The sequence below is a fragment of the Triturus cristatus genome, chromosome 7 (genome assembly GCF_964204655.1).
Source record: "Triturus cristatus chromosome 7, aTriCri1.1, whole genome shotgun sequence".
NCBI lineage: Eukaryota > Metazoa > Chordata > Amphibia > Caudata > Salamandridae > Triturus > Triturus cristatus.
Window position 1 is genome coordinate 776,639,075 of NC_140590.1, and position 23,784 is coordinate 776,662,858.

The following is a 23,784-nucleotide window of genomic DNA, read 5'->3' on the forward strand; positions in this document are numbered from 1 at the left end:
ACTCACCGGGCACCATAGCAAGGTTGGCGATCTACAACTTCCAGAGGATCGCCAAACCCAACTGCCCCACCTGTTCCCCCCACACCAACTCCTTGACCCTGCCCTGCCGAACTCCGGCCACCACCCACACTAGCACTCCTGCAGACTCCAGGAGGACGAAACCACAACATGACCCAATGCACCCCTTACCCAAGGTCCCAAACAGAGGCAACATGGCCCACACAAAGAGCAATAGACATCATAACTTAGCCATGACCAGGGTCCCTAACAGAAGCAACTTGGTCCACACTAGGAGCAATAGGCATCATAACTTACCCACGATCTCCACCACACAAGAGGACCCTACCCAAGACTCCACTACCCCCGCCCATGATAACATGACGCAGCGGCTCGCATCACTAGAAAGTCTGCTAGAAACGATATTCAAGGGCCTGACCGAAATTCTAACTAACCTAGACAAGGCCCGAAAGCCCCGGTAATACCCTCACAGAGTGCCCCCCATGACCAGCTCCAATCATCCAAAACACCCTTCCGGGCCCTTAGCGGCCCCGGTGACTCGACCACAGAGACCCTCTAGAAAGGACACTGAGTTCCCGTCACAGAATCCCATAGGAACCAAAGCCCCCATGCCCAGGTTACAGAGACTCTTAAATACCGACACCAAGATCCCAACACTAAGACCCACAAGATACAAAGCCGCAATGTCCCCCGGAGATGCCAACGATCTAGCCTCAACATACGACTCCCCCCCCCTACAGACTCCCCTAAATCCAAGATCCAAGTGATCACGGGTTTCAGATGGGACGACCTCCTCCCGAAACCCCCTAGACCCCATCCCTTCCTCACCACCGTACCTAGGGCCCCCACTGGAAAGAACAACAGCGAAAAAGAGTTTTCCACCAACTGCATGCTCATTAACTGCAGATCAGCCTCTAGGCATGCAACTGAGCTAGCAGAAGCCATCCTTTCTCAGGACATAGATATTGCGTTCATCACGGAGACGTGGCTCAATGACCTCTCCGCAACATGCTTAGATATGCTTGTGCCCCCAGGTTTTACCATTATCAACAAAGACAGAAAAGACCAACGAGGGGGAGGTGTAGCTATCATACACAAGAACAACATCGCCATCATGGAGTTGTACTCTTGCAAATACAATACCTTTGAATGTCTTACCGCCAATATCAAGACTACGGATAATGAAACAATCCTCTGCCACCTTCTATATCACCCTCCAGGCAACATATCAGCATTCGGGGAGCACTTGTCTGACCTGATTGTTCACTGCACACTCGGAGACGCTAACAACCTAATTCTTGGTGACCTAAACCTTCGCTGGAATGAAGCGAATAACCTGTTAATTCAAACGTTATCCAACCTTCTCCATGACAATAACTTATCTCAGCACTGCTCAGAGGAAACGCACAATAAAGGAGCAACCTTGGATGCCATTATCGCTCAACATGAAGCAATTACCATTGACCACATACTCCCCGTTGACTGGTCGGACCATCACATGAATCTATTCCATTTTAACCAAAAAATGCTCTCTCAGCAGCTCGTGCAAGACCCCCCAAATAGGCCAGAAACCTCACTCAGATCCCCCTCGTCGCCCTTGAAGGAAGGATAAACTCGCTCCTCCCCAGTGCCAACGACCATCTCACCACATCCGAACACACCTCGCTCTACAATGCAAATATGGTGACCATGCTTGACCAACTAGCCCCCTTGAAACAAAAAAAAAAGCCGAGCCATTCCATCCAGATCATGGTTCAACACCGACACCAACTCCGAAAGGAGACTACTATGAGCCACAGAAAGACGCTGGAGGAATAATCCTTCTACTACCCTCCGCAAACAACCCAGAACAGCCCGCAGGAAGTACAACAATCATACCAAGATAAAAAAATCCACGTTTATTCGCGCCGCGCTGGACAGTGCAAAAAATAGACCCAAGGAGCTCTATAACATCATCAGGCAACAAACCTCCAAGCCCACGACTTCCTCAATACAGGCGTCCAAAGATATTTGCGCCAACTTCGCCAACTTCCTTAATGACAAGATCACCAAGATCGAACTCTCACTGGACACCAATAGCACCCCCCCCCCCACAAAAAGCAGCATGGCGCAGGTGTTTGATAATGCTCCCATACCCCCTAACAAATCCTGGTTAATCTGCCACCCCATTCAAGAAGCTGAGATAGTCAAACTTATCTCCATCTCCAAACCCTCTTCTCACGCCCCAGACCCTATACCCCCCCAACTGACCAAAAAACTAAAACTCTCCCTAGCACCTCATTGGTGCACGACCATGAACAGCTCCTTGAAAAACGGAGTTGTTCCAGATTGCCTTAAAGTAGGGCAAGTCACGCCACTGCTGAAAAAACCCGGCCTTGACATATAGGATATGAACAACTTTAGGCCCATCTCCAACATTCCTCTTCTTTCCAAAATCCTAGAAAGATGCGTACTCCAACAACTAACCCAACGCCTGGACAACATCGACCTCCTTGACCCCCATCAGTCTGGCTTTAGAAAAGGATGCAGCACTGAAACCGCGATCCTCATCATCATCGATGATATCCACAAATCACTCGACTCAGACCGTTGCTGCCTCCTCATACTCCTAACCTATCAGCAGCTTTCGACATGGTAGACCAAATACTTCTCATTAAGGCTCTCCAAGAAAGAGCCGGACTTGGCGAGGTGGTCCTCGAATGGTTCTCATCCTTCCTACACAACCGCACCCAAAGAATCAAAATCAAAAACTTTGGGTCCTACCTGCATCCAGTCAACAAGGGAGTCCCGCAAGGTTCAGTGCTCTCCTCGCAACTTTTCAACATTTACATGGAACCCCTCACCAAACTACTCCAAAAAGCCAGAATCCGCTTCCATCTTTATGCAGACGATACGCAGATCTACCTGGAAACCTCCTCCATCAAGGACATTCAAAGACTCAATGATATACTGAGAGACATCCAACACTGGCTGTCTAGCAACCACCTTAAACTAAATCCTGATAAAACCGAAGTTCTCCTCATCTCGAACAAAGAGGAGAACCCCCAAATTGCTGAATGGCTAAAACCTATCGATGCGCTCAACGGGAACCTCAACCTGGCCGACTCTGTCAAATCACTAGGTATCAAGCTAGACCCAAAACTGGACATGACCTCACACATCAAGAACTCAGCTAAGAGCGCCTTCCTTAACCTAAAACTACTGAACAGAATAAAGCCTTTCATCCCGCACAATGATCTCAAACAGGCCACCCAAGCATTGGTGTTGTCAAGACTAGACTATGGGAATGCAGTCCTCACAGGATTAGCAAAATCACATCTTGCTCCCCTCAAAACAACGCTCAACGCGGCAGCCAGAATGGTCACCGGAATCAAGAAATTTGATCACATCTCTCCGGCACTCAGAGAACTTAAGTGGCTCCCAGTGAAAATGCGGACTAGCTTCTGAACAGCCTGCCTCACACACAAAGCTTTGAACACCGGCAAACCTGAATATTTGGCGGCCAAACTCAAAAAAGCCGGTCAGACCAGGAACCTCAGAAGCTCGAACTCTCTTCTACTCATTCCGCTGAAAACTCGAAAACAAAAAACTGCGGCTCGATCCTTCGCCGGGAGCGCGCCCAAAATCTGGAACTCTATTCCCCCCCACATTAGAACTACTATCTCTTTTGCAAAATTCAAAAGCCAGCTCAAAGTCCTGTTCCTCGACCGCTCCCTAGGGAACCGATAGGAGCAGCGATAGCGTGGAAGCAGACACCTCTCAAGCTTCGACTTTATGTCCATAAGCCTCAGAACCGAACTCGCCGCCAATTGACCTACACTATTACTGTATTTTGTGATTCTCTGCATTGTAACTGTTGTACAGCGCTTCAATACCCTCGGGTCAGGCAAACGCTATATAAAACTTCTTAAATAAAAATAAATAAAATAAAGTAGTTACTGGTTGCGTTATTTACCACTTGTTTCTAGTGCTTTCTAAAAGGTTCTGACAGTGGCCCGATTGGCCCTGTCATGTGTATATAATCCCCTGTAAATATTGCCTAGTGCCAGTTGGCACAGTGTATTTTGTGTGATTATGATTCTAATGTGTTTATGATAATATAAAGGCTATTTTGTTATATAACCTTGTGTGGAGTTCCTTTTGTGGTGTGTCTAGTGTGTTGCTGCTGTGTGAGTGTGTTGCACAAACGCTTTACACATTGTCTCTGGGATAAGCCTGACTGCTCATCCCAAGCTACCAAGAGGGTGAGCAGGGGTTACCTTCAGCGTGTAACTCCCTTGCCCTGACTAGAGTGGTGGTTTCTGCCTGGCTTAGGCGCATGCCCTAGCCAACCAGAAATCCCATTTCTAACAATAACCAGAACATAATATGCTAAAAATTCCTCCTCCCTGGGAGGGAGGGTGGGATAATGCTAGCCTCCTTGTCTTTAATGAAATCTATATTCTCACTACACAAACTTGGAGAACCTACATTTCATGATCACATCGGAGGCTAGCACTTTGCTTGTTCAAAGCTGTGAGAAAACCACAGACGATACTTGACCTATTGGTTGTAAGTACAATTTTGCAAACAGATCAGCATTCGACCAATAAGCCGCATGCAAAACATTTTCTAAACGTCCACCTGGCATGAAAACCTTACTTGCCATTGCTCCTCTTACCGAATGTGCTCCATACTCTTGCAAACTAATACCTGCCTCAGACATACAAAATCTCACCCATCTAGCAATAGATGCAATAGTAACTGGCCTAAAAGGCTTTATGTAAGAAATCAACAACTAATTATCACCATGTCTTCCGAATTCACATAATCTATTCTCATATTCTCTCAAACATCTCACAACTTTGGATGCTCATCAAATTTTGGATAAAAAATTGTAGAAGACATGCACTTTGTTCTCTTTGTAATTCTAAAAATTACCCCGTCTGTATTATAACATCTGTTACTAACACCTAGCGCTTTAACATCAGAAACTCTCCTGAATGAAATCAGGGACAACAAAGTTACCAGCTTCCCCGACAACTGCTTCAGACTCAAAAACATATTCGTTTGCCATTACTCAAACAAAAGAAGAAACTTATTGACATTCCACAAACAATTGTACCTAGGTCTTGGCAGTCTGCGCAGCTTAACTCTTTTCATAACCCTACAAATTAGAGGTTCCCTTCCTATGGGACAACCTCCTACTAAATCATGACCTGCAGCAATTGCAGATCTATAACAATGAATAGTCCTGTAACTCAAGCCTTTCTGAAACAGAGAAGATAAAACATTTGATAACTCTATGGCAGAAGCCTTCACGGGATCCAGACTCCTTTCCATGCACCAACAAACCCATTTCTTCCATGCTCCAACATACCTCTTACTAGTTCCTGGTGCCCAAGACTCCCTGAGCAATTTCTGAGCCTGCTCCGAAAGTCCTCTGAACTGCACACACTTCTCCTGAAAACTTCCACACAAGAAGGTTCAATGCCCCTTCTAAAACCAAAGGATGAGAAACCCCTTCTGCTCCTAGAAGCATGTCTTCTGACTCCGGTATTAAGAATGGCTCCTCTATCGCCAATTCCAACAGGCCTGGAAACCAAGCCTGTCCTACCCAAACAGGCATCAGAAGAACCAGTTGACAATGCTGTCTCCTCACCATCAATAACACCCCTGTATCATCGCAAATGAAGGAAAAGCATACCCCCGAACTTCCCTCCAATCTTGCTGAAATGCATCCACCTCTTCCACCAACGAATCTCGTCTCCAACCGAAATAACGTTCTAACTGGAACGTCAACCTCGATGCAGACAAATTCACCTTCAGTGGACCCCAAACTTGAAATATCCTTTGAAAATATTCTGTTTCCAATCGCTGAAGTCCCTGAAATACCTACAATTTCTGTCCGCCACAACATTGTCCTGACCAGGGAAGTATTCTGTTTGCAACCCTATCTTCTGCCCTGGAGACAAAGACCAAATCTTCTTTGTTAACTGAGTCGGATTCCTTGACCTCCTTCCACCCAATCTGTTTATGTAACGAACCGCCGGAACATTGGCTATTTTCAATAAAACATCGAAATTCCTCAACTTCCTTCCAAAACTCTTCAAAGCATAAAGCCCTGCTCTCATCTCTAAATCATTTATGTGTTCTGACTTATCTTCCAAGGACCACTTTCCACCTGTCCCTTGAGCCTGCACCCCATCCAAACATGCTTGCATCTCTCTCAAAAACAAAATCTGGAAAAATTCCTATACATTCTATGCCATTCCAGGCCTCCAGGTTCTCCAACCACCAAACCAACTCCTTTTGTGCTTCCTCAGAAAGAAAAACTTAATTCTCCATACCAAAAACCTTTCCTCAGCGCCTCCACTTTCACTCTCTGCAAAGCCCTGTAATGAAGTGATGCAAGGCCTTCTTTGCAGTAGACTGTAGGATAAATGACCACACCTCACTCTGAGTCTCGCTCTGAAGTGTTAACTCACTTCATTTGGGAGTGGCTCACTGGGTATCATAGTCATCCTGTACAAATTAAGCATGACCAGCCAAAAGACATCAAATTCCACTGAGTCAAAAATTCTGTCTTCAAGTTTTCAATGTAGGAATTTCCTCAAATGTTGAAGAGACTGGCATCAGGAAATCTCCTTCCTACGGTGCTTTTTCGTGCGAAAATTAACTTTGGGAAGGCTTACTTGAAGGTGAAAGTTTCAGTGTCACCGTGCTGGCTTTTATCAGAATCTCTTGCCCTCCCATCTTTTGATGGCTTTCAGGTGCATCAATGAGCCAGAATTGTGGGCTGTACTGTGGTGGTTTGAGCTCAGACACTACATGCAGATTTGACAAAGACTTTTTCTTACAGCATCTGAGACTCCGTTTAAACACTGAAAACCTTTGAAGAGATACTTGACAGAATCACTGTCAAAAGCAGAAGCATTTTATTGGAGAAGCGCAGAGTGAGCTACAGATCTGCATCAATGAGGGGCTGAAACAGGAACAGACACCACCATACTGGTTAGTGCTAAATATACTCCAATTATGTCACATTTAGCAGGCTCAGTTGAAGAAGAAGACCCATGGAGCCACTTGGTGATGCTGGAGAGATATTGCTAGGGAAAAGTCTCTGGACTTGTCTGGCACCTGGAGGGATATTTGTGAAGTGAGGAATCTGTGAGCATAAAAACACAGCTTTTCTAAAGCATGGGAAAGGCAGTTTGGGCTCTCTGACCATGAAGAGTGAATGCTGGACAGGAAGTGGAGAAGGGAGAAAGGGTATTTTGAGAAAACGTGTGCATGGTGTTATTTTGAGCGAATAAGCTCTTTGATTGGTGTGTTTTAAGACTGTTATCCAGTATTTGGTTAATGAATACCCGGCAGATAAAATTTCTGATTCTAACCTGTATCCTTGCACCAAATCACAGGCATCAAAAGTTATTCTACCCAGAATGGGGAACAATATGTCGATCTGGGAATACCGAAGGGTGCTTCCTGCATGTCATTCCCCCTTCCGAGTCAATTAAAAGTCATTTTTCGCTCATATAAACTATGATACCGCCTGTTTTGCAAAGGTAGTAGATGGCTGAAAGCAGAGAAAGGAGAGTTGAGAATCCCCTGTTGAGAGTCCTGCTTCAGAGGTGTTAGATGAAGCCAAGAATGTCGCCTGAGAGCTAATTCATGGCTATAACCATGGGCGGCTAACAAAGATGAATTGGCAGCAGCACTGATTACTTGATTAGAGACCATCATGTCTTCATTCATAATTTCTATGCAGTCCTGTCTGTGGTCTTTTGGGAGATCATCTAGAAATTGTTGCAGGGACTCCGATAAGTATCCATTATATCTGCCGAGGAGGGCAGATGCACTCACAGCTTTCATATTTGTAGCTGTTCCGCGTACCTTGAGTCCCACCAAGTTAAGTTCCCTACCTTCTTTGTCTGGTGTCACTATGGATGAAGGATTAGTAGAATTAATTTTCCTCAAAGCCAAGATCACAACTGAATCAGGAGGATATGACCGCAGGAATAACGGGTCCTGCTCCAAAGGTTTGTTTGTTTCTGAAGCCTAGATGGAGCTGCTTTGGCTGAAGCTGGCTTGAAGAAAAGTTCCATAGCTGGTTCTAACAAACCTGGAACCAGAGGCAGAAGAGGTCGAGCTGCAGAATGTTAATGAAGAGTCTTAAATATCACCAATGTAGCCATTGATGGAGCAGGCAATGGAATATTTAGTTTACTAGCTTCTTGTATGAGTAGCTCCCAAAGGTATTTATGTCATCAATTGTTGAGTCATTCAAAGTTGGTGAGTATCTTTCAGTGCTAGAAGACGAAGTTGAACAAAAAGACCTCCTGGATCGTGACCTGGACCTAGGACGATATTTGTGCCTGTGCCTAGATGAGTGTTTTGATGAGGAGTGCCGAGAACAGTGACGGCAAGCACTGGAAGTGGCTATTGATCAGGATCTGTGGGGAGATCTAGATTTCGATTGAGGACACCTAGATCTCCATAGAGAGGCTGGAGGCCTCACTAGTGAAAGAGATCCCAAAGGTGCCTCTGTCTGAGGGAGAGACTGGAGTAAAGCACATGGTGTTGGTGCTGAAGGAGCTGGCGGATGCGATACAGGAGGTTGTGGAGAATCTGGAATGAGTACTGGCAATGATGGAGAGTAATCCTGGAGTATTTCGACTCAGAAGTTGATGGCCACCTTCTTGCTCTAGTTTTTCTGACCCACGCTGCAGATCTGGTATGTCACATTGTCGTAAGACTTCTAAACGTCAAGTGTCTCAACGTCATGGACTCCCTCAATGTTGAGTCTCCTGTGTCTCAATGTCATGGAATCCTTCAAAGTTGACCTTCTGTGTCTTGACATCGAACGTCTGTTCCTCATCGACACTGGACCAGCTATCAACGGCGAGCATGTTGTTGTATCGAATCCGTTTGCATGTTGAAGACGTAAAAAATGCGTTGGTGATTCGAGATTGCAGCAGTGGAATCGTATTGCTTGTTGAATGCATGAAAACGCATTGCTGATTAGATAATGCGAATTAGGCTTTGTCTGTGATAGCATGAGTGGATTGGAAGGGTTGAATTATGGGTCATTCTGATTGGTTAGAGAGTCTATTAAGTACGGAATTTGTCGATGGGTTTGGATACGAGGGCGTTTCGTGTTGGTGCTGCGGCGTGCTCTGCTGTTTAACTTTGCAGGTTAGTTCTTTGAGATGTGGGGTTGTATGGTTAATAGATTTGTCTGTTGGAAGACTTAGAATTTGAGTATGGAAGTTGCTTGAAGGTTCCAGATATGAGGAGGTTTTGATGTTGGCACGGTGACGTGGTGTACTGCTTAACTGTGCAGATTCTATGGTGGCAGAGTTTGGAATTATGATCCTGTATGGATAGTAGGGAATAATGTGTTTTGTGAGAAGGAGATATGGGAGTGTATGATTGTTTGATTGACGTTGTGTTTAATTGACACGTATATGAAATGTAATGAATTTGACTTTTTAATTGATTTGCTTAAGGTGAGAATAGATATTTCATGGGTGTGGTTTTGAGTATTGTGGATAAATTATTATGTATAAGTGAGATAATGTTTGTGTACAGTTAGAATAAATGAATATATGAATGGATGTGTGATTTTAGTGAAATTGTGATGGATTGACTAATGAATGTGCATTGATACATTGGGCACAGACATGTTATCGATTTTCAGCACCTACTTGGGATGGAAACACTGTTGAACCGATTTACTCTTCTGGTACACTATTGTCAAGTCGGAAGATAAAGATCACTCAAAAGTGAGTAAAATCTCATTTAATTTAGTCCTACATGAGAACTAATGAGATTCGACAATGCTCATACAGACTAACTTTTTAGGTCTCGCCTGACCCAGCGCATGCGCTGGTCTGGCGAGACTTATTGAGAGGGCTCCAAAAAGTGCTACCAGGCCAGCCTAGAGCTACAGTGCATGTGTGCGGGCGCGCGCGCCGCGCTTTACCGCGATTACTTTCACTTTCGCGGCCGCACGGCCGCTATGATGTTTGACCGTGATCACTTTCGTATAGCATAGCCAATAGGTCTCGCTTTTGGGACCTTATAAGTATTTAGTTATGTAACTGTTGCATGGCTAAACACTTATAAGGTCCCAAAGGCGAGACCTATTGGCTATGCCAATGCTTGTTTTACTTGTGTTTTTTATATAATTATGTAATTTTGTATGATGGTGCTTATCATTGATAAGTAATACACTAAATTCAATAGATATTGACATGGATGTTGTATTTTATGTGTATGGTGTAGGTGTGGGGAGCCATTTTGCGTTTTATGTTATCCTCTTCCATGCTCATGACGTCTCTCGGCCGTCATGAGTCACAATGGGCGTGTGCGGACGACGGCCGGGAGACGTCATGACCACGCCCGCGATTGGAATGTCCTGCACTGCGGCAGCACTGCGGCGGAATTTGCGCCTCAGCGAAGAGGTTAATATTGGATAACTATTATGTATTCGTCTATTTGTCAGTATGTGTATTTTTAAGAATACGTACATATGTTTACTTACAGCCCTGACGAAGTCCATTTTGGGGCAAAACGTGTTGACTGGGCTGGATTGCGATGTTTTGAAGAATACAATTATTTCTGGATATCACAGTATAGACCCTGGTTCAAAATGGACTCAATGAAGAATTCAGTTGTTTGTTGGACTGTAATTAATATTTGATGAACTTTCAGTAAACCCCTTGGATGTTTCTTTGTGCTTCCTTATGTGTCTTATCTTTAGTCTAAGTTTCACTGTTCTGGAGCAGTAGTACCATATGAGGTTGAGTGCTAATTTGATACTTTGAATAATTAATACCAGTGAGACCACTTAGGGCTGATACTGCTCTTCTGGAAGTATATTTTCTACAAAATTGCACTCTTTGTCACTCTATTCTGCTCTGCACTACGGGGAACAGCCTTTACCATGAAGGCTGAACATTGAACAGCCTTTACAACGAAGGCTGTACTACGCAAGCCTTACCGCGCATATGCCTTAACCACGCATGTGCGTGGCTAAGGTATATGCGCGGTAGCGCTTGCAGGCGGATAGAAGCAGGAAGAGATCGGTGTGAGGTAAGTGGGGTTGGGGGTGGTCGGGTTGTTTTGTGGGCTTAGGGTAGGTCGGGGTAGTTTTCTGGGCTGGGGGTGGGTTGGGGTTATTTAAAGTTGGGCTGGGTCAGGGTGGGTGCTGTTTTGTGGGCTGAGTGTAGGTCGGGGGTATTTTTTTGGGCTGGGTCGGGGTAGTTTTGAGGGCCGGGAGGTGGGTTTGGAGTCGTTTTCAGGGATGGGGGAGGGGGGTGAGATAGTTTTTAGGGCTCGGGGGGACGTTACAGGGTTCAGGGCAGGGGGTAGGGGTCGGGATAGCACTTAGGACTTAGGGGGTAGTTTAGTTTTAAGGGCTTGGGGGGCTGTTTTAGGGTTCAGTGCAGGGTTGTTTTAGGGCTTAGGGGGTAGTTTGTAGGGATAGGGGGAGGGCAGAGGTAAAAATGTTACTAGGGAGAGGGGGGGAGTGGGGTACTTTAGGAATTCCGGTAAGGTGAGGAGTAGGTGGATTAAATTCTTAACCATGAATATGTATTTACCAAAAATGTCTTACCAAAACATGATTAGTTGTAAAAGCATGCGTGGTAAAGGCATATTCGTGATTAAGAATTTCGTTGTTTAGACTTCGTGGTTCTGGCGTGCGTGGAAAACATTTTCGTGGTTCAATCATGCAATCCTTCACCACTGTACTCTCTGCCACTCTACTCTACTCTGCACTCTACCACTGCACTCTATGACACTCTACACCACTGCACTCTAGTTCACTCTACTCAGTAACACTACACTCTCCACTACTGAACTCTGTCAATCTACTCTGCATCAGTGCACTCTACTATGAACCAATCTACTCAACTGCACTCTATGCCAATGCACTCTGCATGACTCTACTCAGCATCACTCCATGCTGTACTACTGCATTCTAAGCCCCTGAACTCTATGCCACTCTACTCTGCACACTCTACACTACCACACTGCACTCTACTCTACACCACTCTACTCTGTCATTCTAAGCCACTACACTCTCAATCAATCAATCAAGGATATGTAGAGTGCAGTAAATCCCCCATGAGGGTCTCAAGGCGCAGGAGTTGCTGCTTGCTTCATGGTGATCTGTTCATTTGAACACCCAGGTCTTGAGTCATTTCCTGAATTGCTGGAGCGATGGGGTGGTCCTGAGGCGAAGGGGAAGGTCGTTCCTAGCTTTGGCTGCCAGGTGAGAGAAGGAGCGTCCTCCACTGAAGGGGGTGAATCGTAGGTGTCTGGTTGGTTGGTGGAATGTCAAGCATTTGTTGATGTAAGCTGGTCCTTCATTGTGCAAGGCTTTGTATGTGTGGGTCTCCATCTTGAACTAGCATCTTTTCTGGATCGGGTGCCAGTGTAGTGTCTTGAGGTGAGGTGTGAGGTGTGTTCGTCTGGGGAGGTCGAAGAGGAGGTTGGCCGCTGAGTTTTGTATTGTCTATAGTCTCTTCTGGAGGCATACGGTGATTCCTAAGTAAAGTGTGTTTCTGTAGCCCAGAATGCTGGTGACGAGGGCCTACGTGATGTTCCCTCTGGTGTTGACTGGGAGCCATCTGAACATCTTGCAAAGCATGAGTAGGGTGTGGAAGCAGGCCGATGAGACTGTTCACCTGTTTCTTCATGTAAAGCTTGCTCTCCAAGATGATGCTTTGTCTGTGGGCGTGGTCTGTTGGGGCAGGGGATGGGCTGGGTTCAGCAGGCCAACACACGTCATTCCATGGAGAGGTGTTGTTCTCAAAGATTAGGACTTCAATCTTGTCTGTGTTGAGCTTGACACACATGCCCTTCATCCAGTTGGTGATGTTAATCATATATCTATGGAAGTTAGCTCCGGTGGTGGAGGGATCTTCTGACCACAAGATGATGAGCAGGGTGTCGTAGGCGTAGGAGATGATGCTGAGTCTGAGCGATCTGATGGTGCTGGCCAGGGGGGTCATGTACTTGTTGAAGAGGGTGGGGCTGAGTGATGATCCTTGGGGGACGACGCAGATGATCTGGGGTTCCGAAGTGAACAGTGGGAGACTGATTCTTTAGGTTCTTCGGGTGAGGTAGGAGCGATCCATTTGAGGGCGTCTCCCTGGATTCCGATGTGGTGGAGTCTGTTGATCAAGATGTGATGGGAGACGCTGCACCACTGCACACTTTGCAACTCTGTATCACTGCATTCTCCACCCCTGCAGTCTACTCTGCACCACTCTAATCTACGCCACTGCATTCTACGATGCTGCGACACTCCACCTTACGACACTCCACTCTATGCTGCTCCACGCTACTTCAATTTACTCAACTCTCCTTTATGCCAGAAGTTTTTAGCCATGCTGAACAGCAGCCACACTTGTGTACAACATGGCTAGAACACATTGCCAAAGCCAACATCTTTTGCATAAGCGAGACCTATTGGCTTTGCCAATGCTTGTTCTGTTAGCCTTCGTCACTGTGGCTCTAGGGATTGTAAGACTAATGCTAAGGCTCAAAAGCCAGTCATTGATGGGAATTGGCCAGACGAGACACATATCATCAGCATCACCCTTTCAATTGTCCTGTGACATTGGCATTTACAGCTGTGATTCATTAAGGAGCTGCAGGGGTGGCTAGGGAAGATAAATTGTACCTAGATGCACTGGGTAGAATCAAGTGCAGACTCAGTGGGTCTCCAGTGGCCACCCTCGTACTGCAAACGCTGGGAGCTGCAAGCAGCAGCTTTCTCAGCTAGTTTCGGAAGGTAGTAAAGATACTATTTTTGTTATAGTATTTTGTATACTTTCTTGATGTTTTATGACTTTAATTGTGTGTTTTTAGAGTGTTACACGTGATGATTGTTCTTTTATGATTATTTATTAATGATCAAATAAAGATGAATTCATTGATTGATTGACTGATTGATTGATTACAGAATGACGGGGGACTCAAGTACGGAAGCCTTTTTTAACTCTCTGAAGGATGACATCTGGGCAGACGAATTTCCCAGCATAAAGGCAAAATCATTTCAGCAAGTAAGGCAGGAGAGGCTATGAATTATAGGCTGATACAGATGCCAACGAGGGGCCTACGGTGTTCTAGTCAGGACTATTTCCGGCACAGTCTTGGACTGTTCAACTGTCTGTTGTATGTCAAGAACCCAGGAGACAACTTGTAACCCAGAAGCATGCCAAGAAGAGGAATCATATCACTCGATCTCTCACTCCAGAGAATAACACAGGCAATCAGGTGCTGACACAAAGTGAGTAGGGGCACCTCTTCCCTGTAGCACAGTTTAAGTGAGGAAAATTCCTAACCACCATCCATCACACAGGATGCATACTGTCATATGTGTATCTTCCCAAATCACTAGAGATGATTGAGATACTGCATTCAATGGAGTCACTGAAAATAACATAATAATATTTGAACTCAAATCATCATCCAGTATCTTCATAAATGTGCTGGACTCGTATAGGAATGCTACATAAAATGAGATCATGGTAAATGCCTACTTTTTATATCTGGTGGATCCATGAGCACTTAATGTCATGACTGAGAAAGGAACCCAGGTTGAAGTCAATTAATGCCAGCTCACTGATTCCTCCTGAACTTTTTAAGTCAAGTCTTCCACTCTTGGATACTGTAAAGGCTAGTCCTTCTAGGCAATGCAAGAGTCTTCCGGTTGAGACACAGACTGATAGACTGCTGCACAGGAGAGAAGCATAAGGTCAGGATCCGTTTGCAGGTTCTGAGAAACATGATACAATTTGCGCTGCATTGGCCAGGTACACAATAAGTGGGCCACTGGAGGAGGAATGTGTGAGAATTGTTCTATTTGTATTTCCCTGTAGCGTCTATATAGGGTTCTGGTCACAACTGCATCTGGGTCCTCTGGTTCGTCATCTACAGCACTGCTGATGACCTGCATTCCAGGCAATAATTTTGCCATAGGGCTGATTCTGTATACCATGAAATGGAGGTAGCTGCACTCAAATCTTGCAAAATGATTACTCTCTTCCTCTTGATCATTACATATGCCAACATTTAAGGTGCGGGCACAGGTAGGTTTGCAATCCTTCCAGGGTCACTGTTTTCTATAACAACGTCCAATATCAATCAACTGGAAAGAAGTAGCTGTAGTATGCAGTGCACTGCAAATTACTGCATCATTAATAAATGATCAGGCAACTATGTGAACGGACAATATAGAGGAAAGATCTTATTTGAACAGGCAAAGTGAAACAGGATCACAGGCACTGCACGCCAAAGAATTTCGGATTGGCTCAGGCAGAAACTCAGTTTTGACAGAATCTTAAGTTCACATTTGGACAATGGACAACACAAGAGCTAGCACACTGACCCGGCTATTCACATTTTCACATAATTTTTGTTAGGCCCCTGAAATTTTCAGCAGATTTTGCTGAAGATTTGAGCTAGCACTGACAGATATATTTAGAGTTTAGTCTCATTGTATACATTTCATATTAATTACCATGTTCCAAGAGGTGGGAGACAAGTAAGCAGATGTTCTACTGTCTCCATGGTCAGAACGAATTTGCCTTTCCCGTTAACTCACAGGTCGCTTGTTTTGCTCTGAAGACAGCAAATCAAGGGTGCGTGTGGTGGTGCTGCATGGGGTACATCAGCTGGTTGTGGGTACAGACAGAAGGCTTCTAGTGGCTCTCAATTCTCTGCAGAGCCCATCATTTCAAACCACTACAGCCTACAGCCAACATCTGAGGTTATAAGTGTGAAGATTAAGGGGTCAGGGCTGAAAGCGCAAGCTACATCTAGTGTATAGAAGGTCAGGTCCTAGGATCTAGCTAGCTTAATTCGTCAATTTTGCTACAAGGATTTAATTAGGGGCTGCTGGGAGCCTAAGAATTCCTAATAAGAAAGAAATATGGTAATTCTGAGAAACCCAATTTTGGGAGGGAAAAATGTTTGAGATTTTAGGAGAAATTGAGCAAACGATGCCACATTCAGAGCCACAGGCAAATACACCTCTTAACTACCAATTACTTTCAGTACCAACATGTGGACAGGTGATCTAGGGAGGTGCAAAATTATTTGACAACTCATCATATCTCTCATGGTATGAAACATTCTAAAAACTGTAAAAAAAAAAAAAAAAAACACACACAATTCATCTTCAACAAGCAGTTAGACCAGTGACTCAGTTCTGGCTTCTCTTCAAGAAAATCCATTGAAACCCCTCTTGGATGTTTCTAACCCGTCACTTACATTCCACGGTGGTAATAGCTTCAGTCTGATGCTTGGACTGCTGGGGGCACTAGCATGCAGACCTTCCTATTTTATGGTAATCCTTGAATGATTAGTAATTTGGTCGGGTCATGAATTTCTCCATAAAATAATCTCTGCTTTCCATCAAAAAGAGGAGACTTCACTGAGTTTCTTTTTTTATCAGTCTTACCTGATAAAACACTGATGTAAGTAAAGAGGATGTAAGTAAAGAGGCATGGATTTATTTTGAACCATCAGCTGACTACGTCAGTGGGAAGATCTGTCTGGAAAGTTTGTAACAGCACAGCTGGGGTGAATGAAATCTTCCTCCCCCTTGAGTAGGTGAGTAAAGAGAGTCTTTGGAAGTGACAATGACAAGATGGAATTGTTCATTTGGAGGCCTGCGCAAGAGAGGTTGACTTGGACTGCGGCTGCTTTGGACTACGGCTGCTTGTTAGATGGAGGCTGGAGTCATCTCGTAGATATTTGTACCCCACTGCATGTCAGCTTTTTTTACTTGTAGGTGAAAAGCCGACTTTGGATTTTGACTCCAGTGTACTCGTCATGCTTCAGGCGGAATTGGTTTAAAATGTGTCCGTATTCATTAAAACAGATGTTTCAATTTCAATATGCACGTTAGTGGTCTAATGGGGTAAGTTTGATTTCTTGGGATCAAGAGAAAGGCATACCAAAATGGTGTTTTTTGAGTATATAGACTGGGGTGAGAAAGAGGAATAAGGTGGTAATATTTGGGATATTTAACAGTCATTTTAATACTTGATTTTGGCTCCCTCATAGCAGCTAAATCACTGCCACAGTTCTTGGAGATGACTTGGGTCCTTGACTTATGATGACTAGAGAAGTAATGCAAGAGGCGCAATCTCTCTCGTACAGAACTCTGTTTTATTGTTGAGGAGGAGACATGAGAACATATTTATTATGGCTTTTTAGGGTTTCAGGGTAACAGAGTGTAACAGAGTGTCTGATCATGATGGATAGCGCAAGCTGTATCCGAGCATTAAAAATTACCAGCAATTACTTGTATGCACGGAAGCACTTTATTGATCCCTCAGCTGCCCATTGAATTATAGCGTATATAGCTTTGTGCAGCACCAAGATGTAGCACGTAGGCACTTTATTGATCTAGAGGCATCTTAATAACCCGATACTGATTACAATGTTCATTGTTTAATTCTTATAAAAAGTGATTTTAATAATATAGTTCAGTATGGTGAATTAAGCACAGAGGCACTTTATTGCCCTGGATCCAAAACAGAATAATGTAATGATGACATGTATGCACGGAGGAATTTTATCGGCTATCTAAATGTCCACTGAGTCTATGGTGACTAATGACAACTGATATGCTATTTTTAGGATGTGTTTAAGTGATATCTCGAAACACGTGTCCAGGGATGGCATTTTAACTATATACTCGTGGCATAGGTGTACCCGCCGCTGTCACTACATCCTCCAGAATCCTATGGGGCTATTTGCTAGTATGACGAGCGGTGTGCGACCCACCTCGCATTAAGTGATATCAATGTTTTAGTATGGCATGTTATCCCTAAATCCTCACAATATTTGTAGCATATTTGTTGAAATTGATGAAATTTTAACGGGCTCTCTTTTTATATTTTTCTTAAACTTATCTTATGAACTACCGCGCATATGATTTTCCATTTTCTTATGATTGCAATGATTTTTATTAACCAGACAATAAAGTTGTATTATTTATTTATTTACAAAACGCTATATCTGAGCATTGAAAATTACCAGTAAGTAATCCCAGGATTTAACTTGCTTATTTTAATTTGCTTTATTTCACACAACACTAACTGAAATGCCTCCAAGCACATAGAACAAGATTAAAGCTAACATCACTATCAGCCCGGTTATCAACAACAGTGGTGGAGAATCATTAAAGAGAAAGATCTTTATATTATTTAAGAACAGAGGGAGGGCTCCTGATCCACAAATTTACCATCACTTCTCACTTTGAATCATGATTTAGGAACCATCAGGAGATCGTGGTACAGTTGACCTCAAGAACTGACTTGGTAGATTTAGTTGGTTTTCTAACACAGATTCTGGGGGCAGTGCAGTTCATTTTGTTATCTACTTTGTGTGTTTAGCATTTCTGGCTAAGGTGGTAATGTGATTATTATAGCAATGTTACTTAGATTCGGTTTTGTGACTCAACACACATGGAATATAGCAGAAGTATTTATCGTTTTCCTACTGCTAAATGTCTATGCACTGGCTATTAGTTTGCTGGTCATATGTTGCCAACTCCCCTTTTGTTATAAAATTCTAAAGGTATAGTGTTTTTTGTAATTCTGCTTTACCACTCTGCACACCTACCTATGGTCTCATTCAAGGCCTGCACGTGGCTCTGGATGTAAGCGTTCTCAGCTGAAACTTTTGGCACAGGGGTCACCGGGGGTGATCTTCTAGGAGCTCTGGACAACTCTTCTATCTGTTCCTCTGCAGTCCTGCATTTCTGCTTCAAAATTCGTACTTCGTCCTCCAGAGATACGACGTAACCTAAAGGGAACATATTTTCATTGTAATCAAAGAATAAATTATAACAATATTGACCTAGAGCATGGCTGTTGTTTCAGAGAGGCTCAGGACATGACCTCGGAGAGGGCCCTGCGCCTGGAGCCGTACACTGCATCTAGACCTGGGCCACTATCGCTGGAGATGGAGTGCACGGATTGTTGGTCCGGAGCAGTAGGTCTGGGGCAATAACCTGGAGCTGGCCTGAACCTGGAGTTGAGAATCTATTCGGTGCTGCAGAGAAGCAGATGCACAACTTATAGAGTTGGGTCTCTGTACATGGATCTTTGGCCCTAAATGTGTAACAGAGACGGTATCCCTCTGGGGCAGCTGTGGTTAGAGCCAGGGCACTTCACTTGAGGCTACAGCACTACTATACATTGAGCTCAGGCACTACTGCTGACACACTGCACGTTAGGCGTGTGCACTGCATATTAATCTGGGGCACTGCATCTCAATGCTGCACTTGATACCCTGCACCTGGAGCTCTGCACGAAGAGTTTGACCACTGCGACTGGAACTGGAAAGATGCAGCTGGAGTTGCGCTCACTGCACAGGGGACATGGTATAGCTACACCATCCCTTCCTTAGAAACATAGGTCAATTAGTCTGTTTTTGCATTAGATGAGCAGCGTGTGAGATGTTCACACTTTCTTCTGTTGTCATCAGCATGGCAAGGGAAGAAGGATTCTGTGATGTTTCAGGCAATGAAATGACAACAGTAACAGATTCCACTTGAGGCCAGTCAATGTTAACTCTAGGTATGTTTGTCATGGTTAGTACCTTTAGAATGTCTGCATTTGTCGCCATCACTGTCCCAAACATTCTCCAGTCAATGCACACATGTACCAGTGTCTGAGAAAAGCATCAAAGTTACTAGGTCATGTGAAAAAGCACAAAGCATACTTAGCCTCTGGCATCATCATCTGGAACACTGAGCAGCCTGATGTGGATTTCTCATCAAATGCAGATATCCTGGTTTCCAATGTGGAAGGAGTAAGGTCATTAGGAAGGACCTGGCTAACAGTGTCACCATACATGTTTAGTACCACTCGAGGTACATTGGTGAGGTACACTGGGGAGCCTTGAGCAAAAACAAAATAAAAGGGAGACTCCACATCATCTGGTTAACACTGTGGAATAGGCGAGCTCCATCTCCCTGACAGAACTCCAAAAACACTCCTCAGGAGGAACTGAGAGATGCTCCAAAGGATCAAGTTCTTGGTCATTTTCTGAACATGGAATGTTGATACTGCAGTCTGAACTGGAACCAAAGGTTAAGGAATAACTCTTGGGCCCACAAAAGCCAAGTCGGACATTTCTATGCTAAGAGCTGATTCGGTTGACAACGGGAATAAACCCACTACCCACAGCTGTTTTTGAGGAGGATGCAGACGTTTCTTGCGATTCATGTGACGTGACAACTAGACGCAGTAAACGCTTTTATTGGTCATATTACACTACAACCCTGAAAGAGATTCATTTATTCCCACACAGTGGCCCATAGCTCCCGATCATCTGTAGGGGATTTTGGCTTGGGAACACGGATTGTTTTCAGAGTGCTCCAAGTGTGCTGCAGTGTTCACGCAGGTGTTGATGGCTTGACAATGTTAAGACTGTGCGCAAGAGCTAACATCCCAAAATGGAGTCAGGAGTCTCCTTCGATACTTGTCCCTTCCTTGACATGGATTTGAAACTGTTCCTTGGCCCTGAGAATATATTTTGCACAAATAATAGCTGCTTCATAGATCGGGGGTGAGCAGCAGAGTTCGCATGGTGGGGACACGCTCTCTGCAACCAGTACTTTTTTTACATTTCTTTTAAAATTACGATCTTGTGTATATTTTAAATTGCTCAGTCAAAATTGCTTGGTGTTTAAGCTTTACGTTTCACCCTTACTACTGTGTTTTTTAAATGCACACTCACCGCTCCTAGCACTGTGGCCGTCGTTCCTCTCCCCGGTCCACCACAGCTTGTGCTGATTGTTTGGAGGGAGGCAAGAACGCGACCTAGCGCCTGACTCAAATGTTCCTACTTCCTGTAGGACACTTTGCGGGGGCCATTTTGTTGAAGAGACGGTCTAGTCTCCTGCTCCTACCGTCTGCCTAGCAGCAATATTAACTGCAGATGGCGCCAACGTGCAGCGGGTGCGCCACTGCCGTGCCAAAGGCAAGACCGCCTCCGCCCGTCCGCGCCTGGAGCGGGACAAGGGCCAGAAATACTACATCGCCTCTGTCAGGCCCCTCACTTACAAGGGAGTTTTTACTGTCATTTAATTCAGCAGCCACCATGTGTCACAACATATTAGATGCTGCCACATGGGTGGGTCCGATTTGCTGTAAATCCTGCAAAAAGACGTTCCATCACACTCAGGCCCCACCAAGTCATAAAAAAAGTGCCCCGCTGAGCAGTCTGCGCAGTGGCCTCATAAATGCTAGGTCCATGGATAAACATGCACTTCACATTTATGACTTATTAACTAATGAAAATCTTGATTGTCTTTTTTTGACCAAAACATGGCTAAAGGCCTGGTGCAATCCAGATATTGCGAATGCCCTCCCCCCCGGATATCTCATTCAGAGATTGGACAGATTAGAGCAACGTGTGGAAGGCCTGGCAATCATCTATCTTAGCTCCCTGAGATGTTCCATAGCTCAACTACCTGACTTAATAGGAGCAGAGGGAGTCAGTTTCTGTCTTCAGCTACATGACTCCTTTTATTTTTGGGGAGTACTCTTTTACAGTCCACCCGGACCCTATAAAGACTTTCTAGATAACATTGGAGAAGTAATAAGTACATTAGCTCTTAGATTCTCCAACCTTACGGTGTTAGGTGACGTTAATCTACACTTGGATTCACAAAATGACCCAGGGGCAACTTGCTTCAAGGAGATAATGGATATACTTGGTCTAGAACAATGCTCCTTAGATACCACACATAGTGCAGGCCATACGCTGGACTGTATTTGCTCTAACCTGAATACTCTTAAGGTTAAGCCCCCAGTTGAGCAAACATGGACCGATCATAAATGTATCCCTTTTGAAATTTGGTCAAAAAGGAGGCCCCATCTAGGGAAAATAACACCAAGGCCCCTCAACAGGTCAAATCCAGATGGAAGGAACTAACATCTCACCCAGATTTGCTCTTGGAAGCACTGAAGTGTAGACCAAACCTGCTAGGAGATCCTATCACTGATACCCAGCTCTTTGGTCAATGGATGTGTGCCCTGAAAGATCGGTTGGCACCTCCGGTTCCACATCAAATCAGACCAAACAAAAGGCCCTCGGCCCCATGGTATTCACAAGCTCTAAAAGAACTACAAAGCCAGGTCAGGACATTAGAGCGCAGATGGCGCCGAAATTATGAGGATACAGAGCTTAACAATTTCAAAGTAGCCCTTAGGAAATACCATGCTTTGATTAAGGCTACCAAAAAAGCCTACTACACTGAGGCAATTAATAACACCAAGGCAAACCAGAAAATGATTTTTAAAATAGTCAATCAATTTACGAACCCTAAAAGTATACAACAAGAGATTTCCCCCCTCTCAGAGACTCTGAAATGACATTGCAGATTTTTTTGAAGAGAAAGTTCGAATTTTACAAAAAGATTTCCCTCCGCCTATCCTCACCTTCACTAATAAAGATCTGTCGGCAGATCCGGACAAAACGTGTATGCGTATTTTTAAAACAATCTCCCTCGAAGAATCGCGTCAGGCAATTCTGGCAATAAAATCCGGTTCCCCTTTTGACCCTTGCCCCCCAGTATTATTACACACTTTGATGGATACTGTGAACCCCAATATAAACAACAAAATAAATTCCTCTCTTTCCACTGCTAAGATCCCAGCTGATTGGAAACTCGCAGTGGTAAAGCCCCTCCAAAAGAAACAAATTCCGGACCCTACTACCCTATCAAACTTGCGCCCCATCTCTCTCTTACCAAGTCTATGTAAGCTGACATAAAAATTTGTAAACAAGCAACTTACAACTTACCTGGAGAAAACAAATCTGCTCCATCCCAATCAATCTGGTTTCAGAGCCCAGCACTCTACAGAATCTGCTTTATTGTATACGGCTGAAAATCTCAAAGCCGCTATGGATCAAGGCAAAAGAGCAGTATTGGCATTGTTAGACCTGTCGGCGGCCTTCGACACGGTCTCACATGCCATCCTCTTAGACCGCCTTGCTTCCTTTGGCCTCACGGGTACAGTCCTGGCATGGATAAAAAACTTCCTGCAGGATCGCAAGCAAGTGATCACACTTGGCCAATATAAATCACAAGAGAAGGCCCTCCTTTCAGGGGTACCGCAAGGATCGAGCTTTAGTCCAACTCTCTTTAATGCCTATATGGCTCCATTGATTACGATGATATCGTCCTTCAATATTGATACCATCTCATATGCGGATGATACGCAGCTTATCCTGGTATTAGAGAATAACACCACACAGGCAGAAGATAACCTACGCAGATGTCTCACTGCAATCTTCAGTTGGATGAATGCAAACCATCTTAAGTGCAATTCCGAATAAACTGAAATTCTACATCTAGGCCAAGACCACCTTTTCTCACCTAAATGTTGGTGGCCAGCAAATACCACCTCCTTCAAATACAGTAAATGTGGTTAGGAATTTGGGAATCAAATTTGACACTACTCTGTCATTTAAACAGCAGTCGCTGGCACTTGCTTCCATATTATTAAAACCTTAAAGAGATTCTTTGATCTGAGTCCCTTTTCAGCAAAGCAAACAGTGGCCGTAGCCCTTATTACATCAAGGCTAGATTACTGTAATAGCCTTTATGCAGGTAACAATAAGTCAGTCCTGCATAGGTTACAAATGGTCCAGCATGCTGCAGCACGACTAGTACTGAGGTGGCCCAGAAAATCATCTGCATCAGCGGCTCTAAACACACTTCATTGGCTGCCAATT

General features: G+C 44.4%; 1 protein-coding gene across 1 annotated transcript in view; it reads right to left on the reverse strand.

Annotated features, from left to right (window-relative positions):
- The window catches only part of CCDC57 (coiled-coil domain containing 57), a 742,721-nt gene that overhangs the window by 230,426 nt on the left and 488,511 nt on the right, over nucleotides 1–23,784 (reverse strand). The window contains exon 12 of the mRNA XM_085617570.1: nucleotides 18,655–18,837. Coding sequence (XP_085473696.1) covers nucleotides 18,655–18,837 — 183 coding nt within the window. The remainder of the gene's footprint in view (nucleotides 1–18,654; nucleotides 18,838–23,784) is intronic.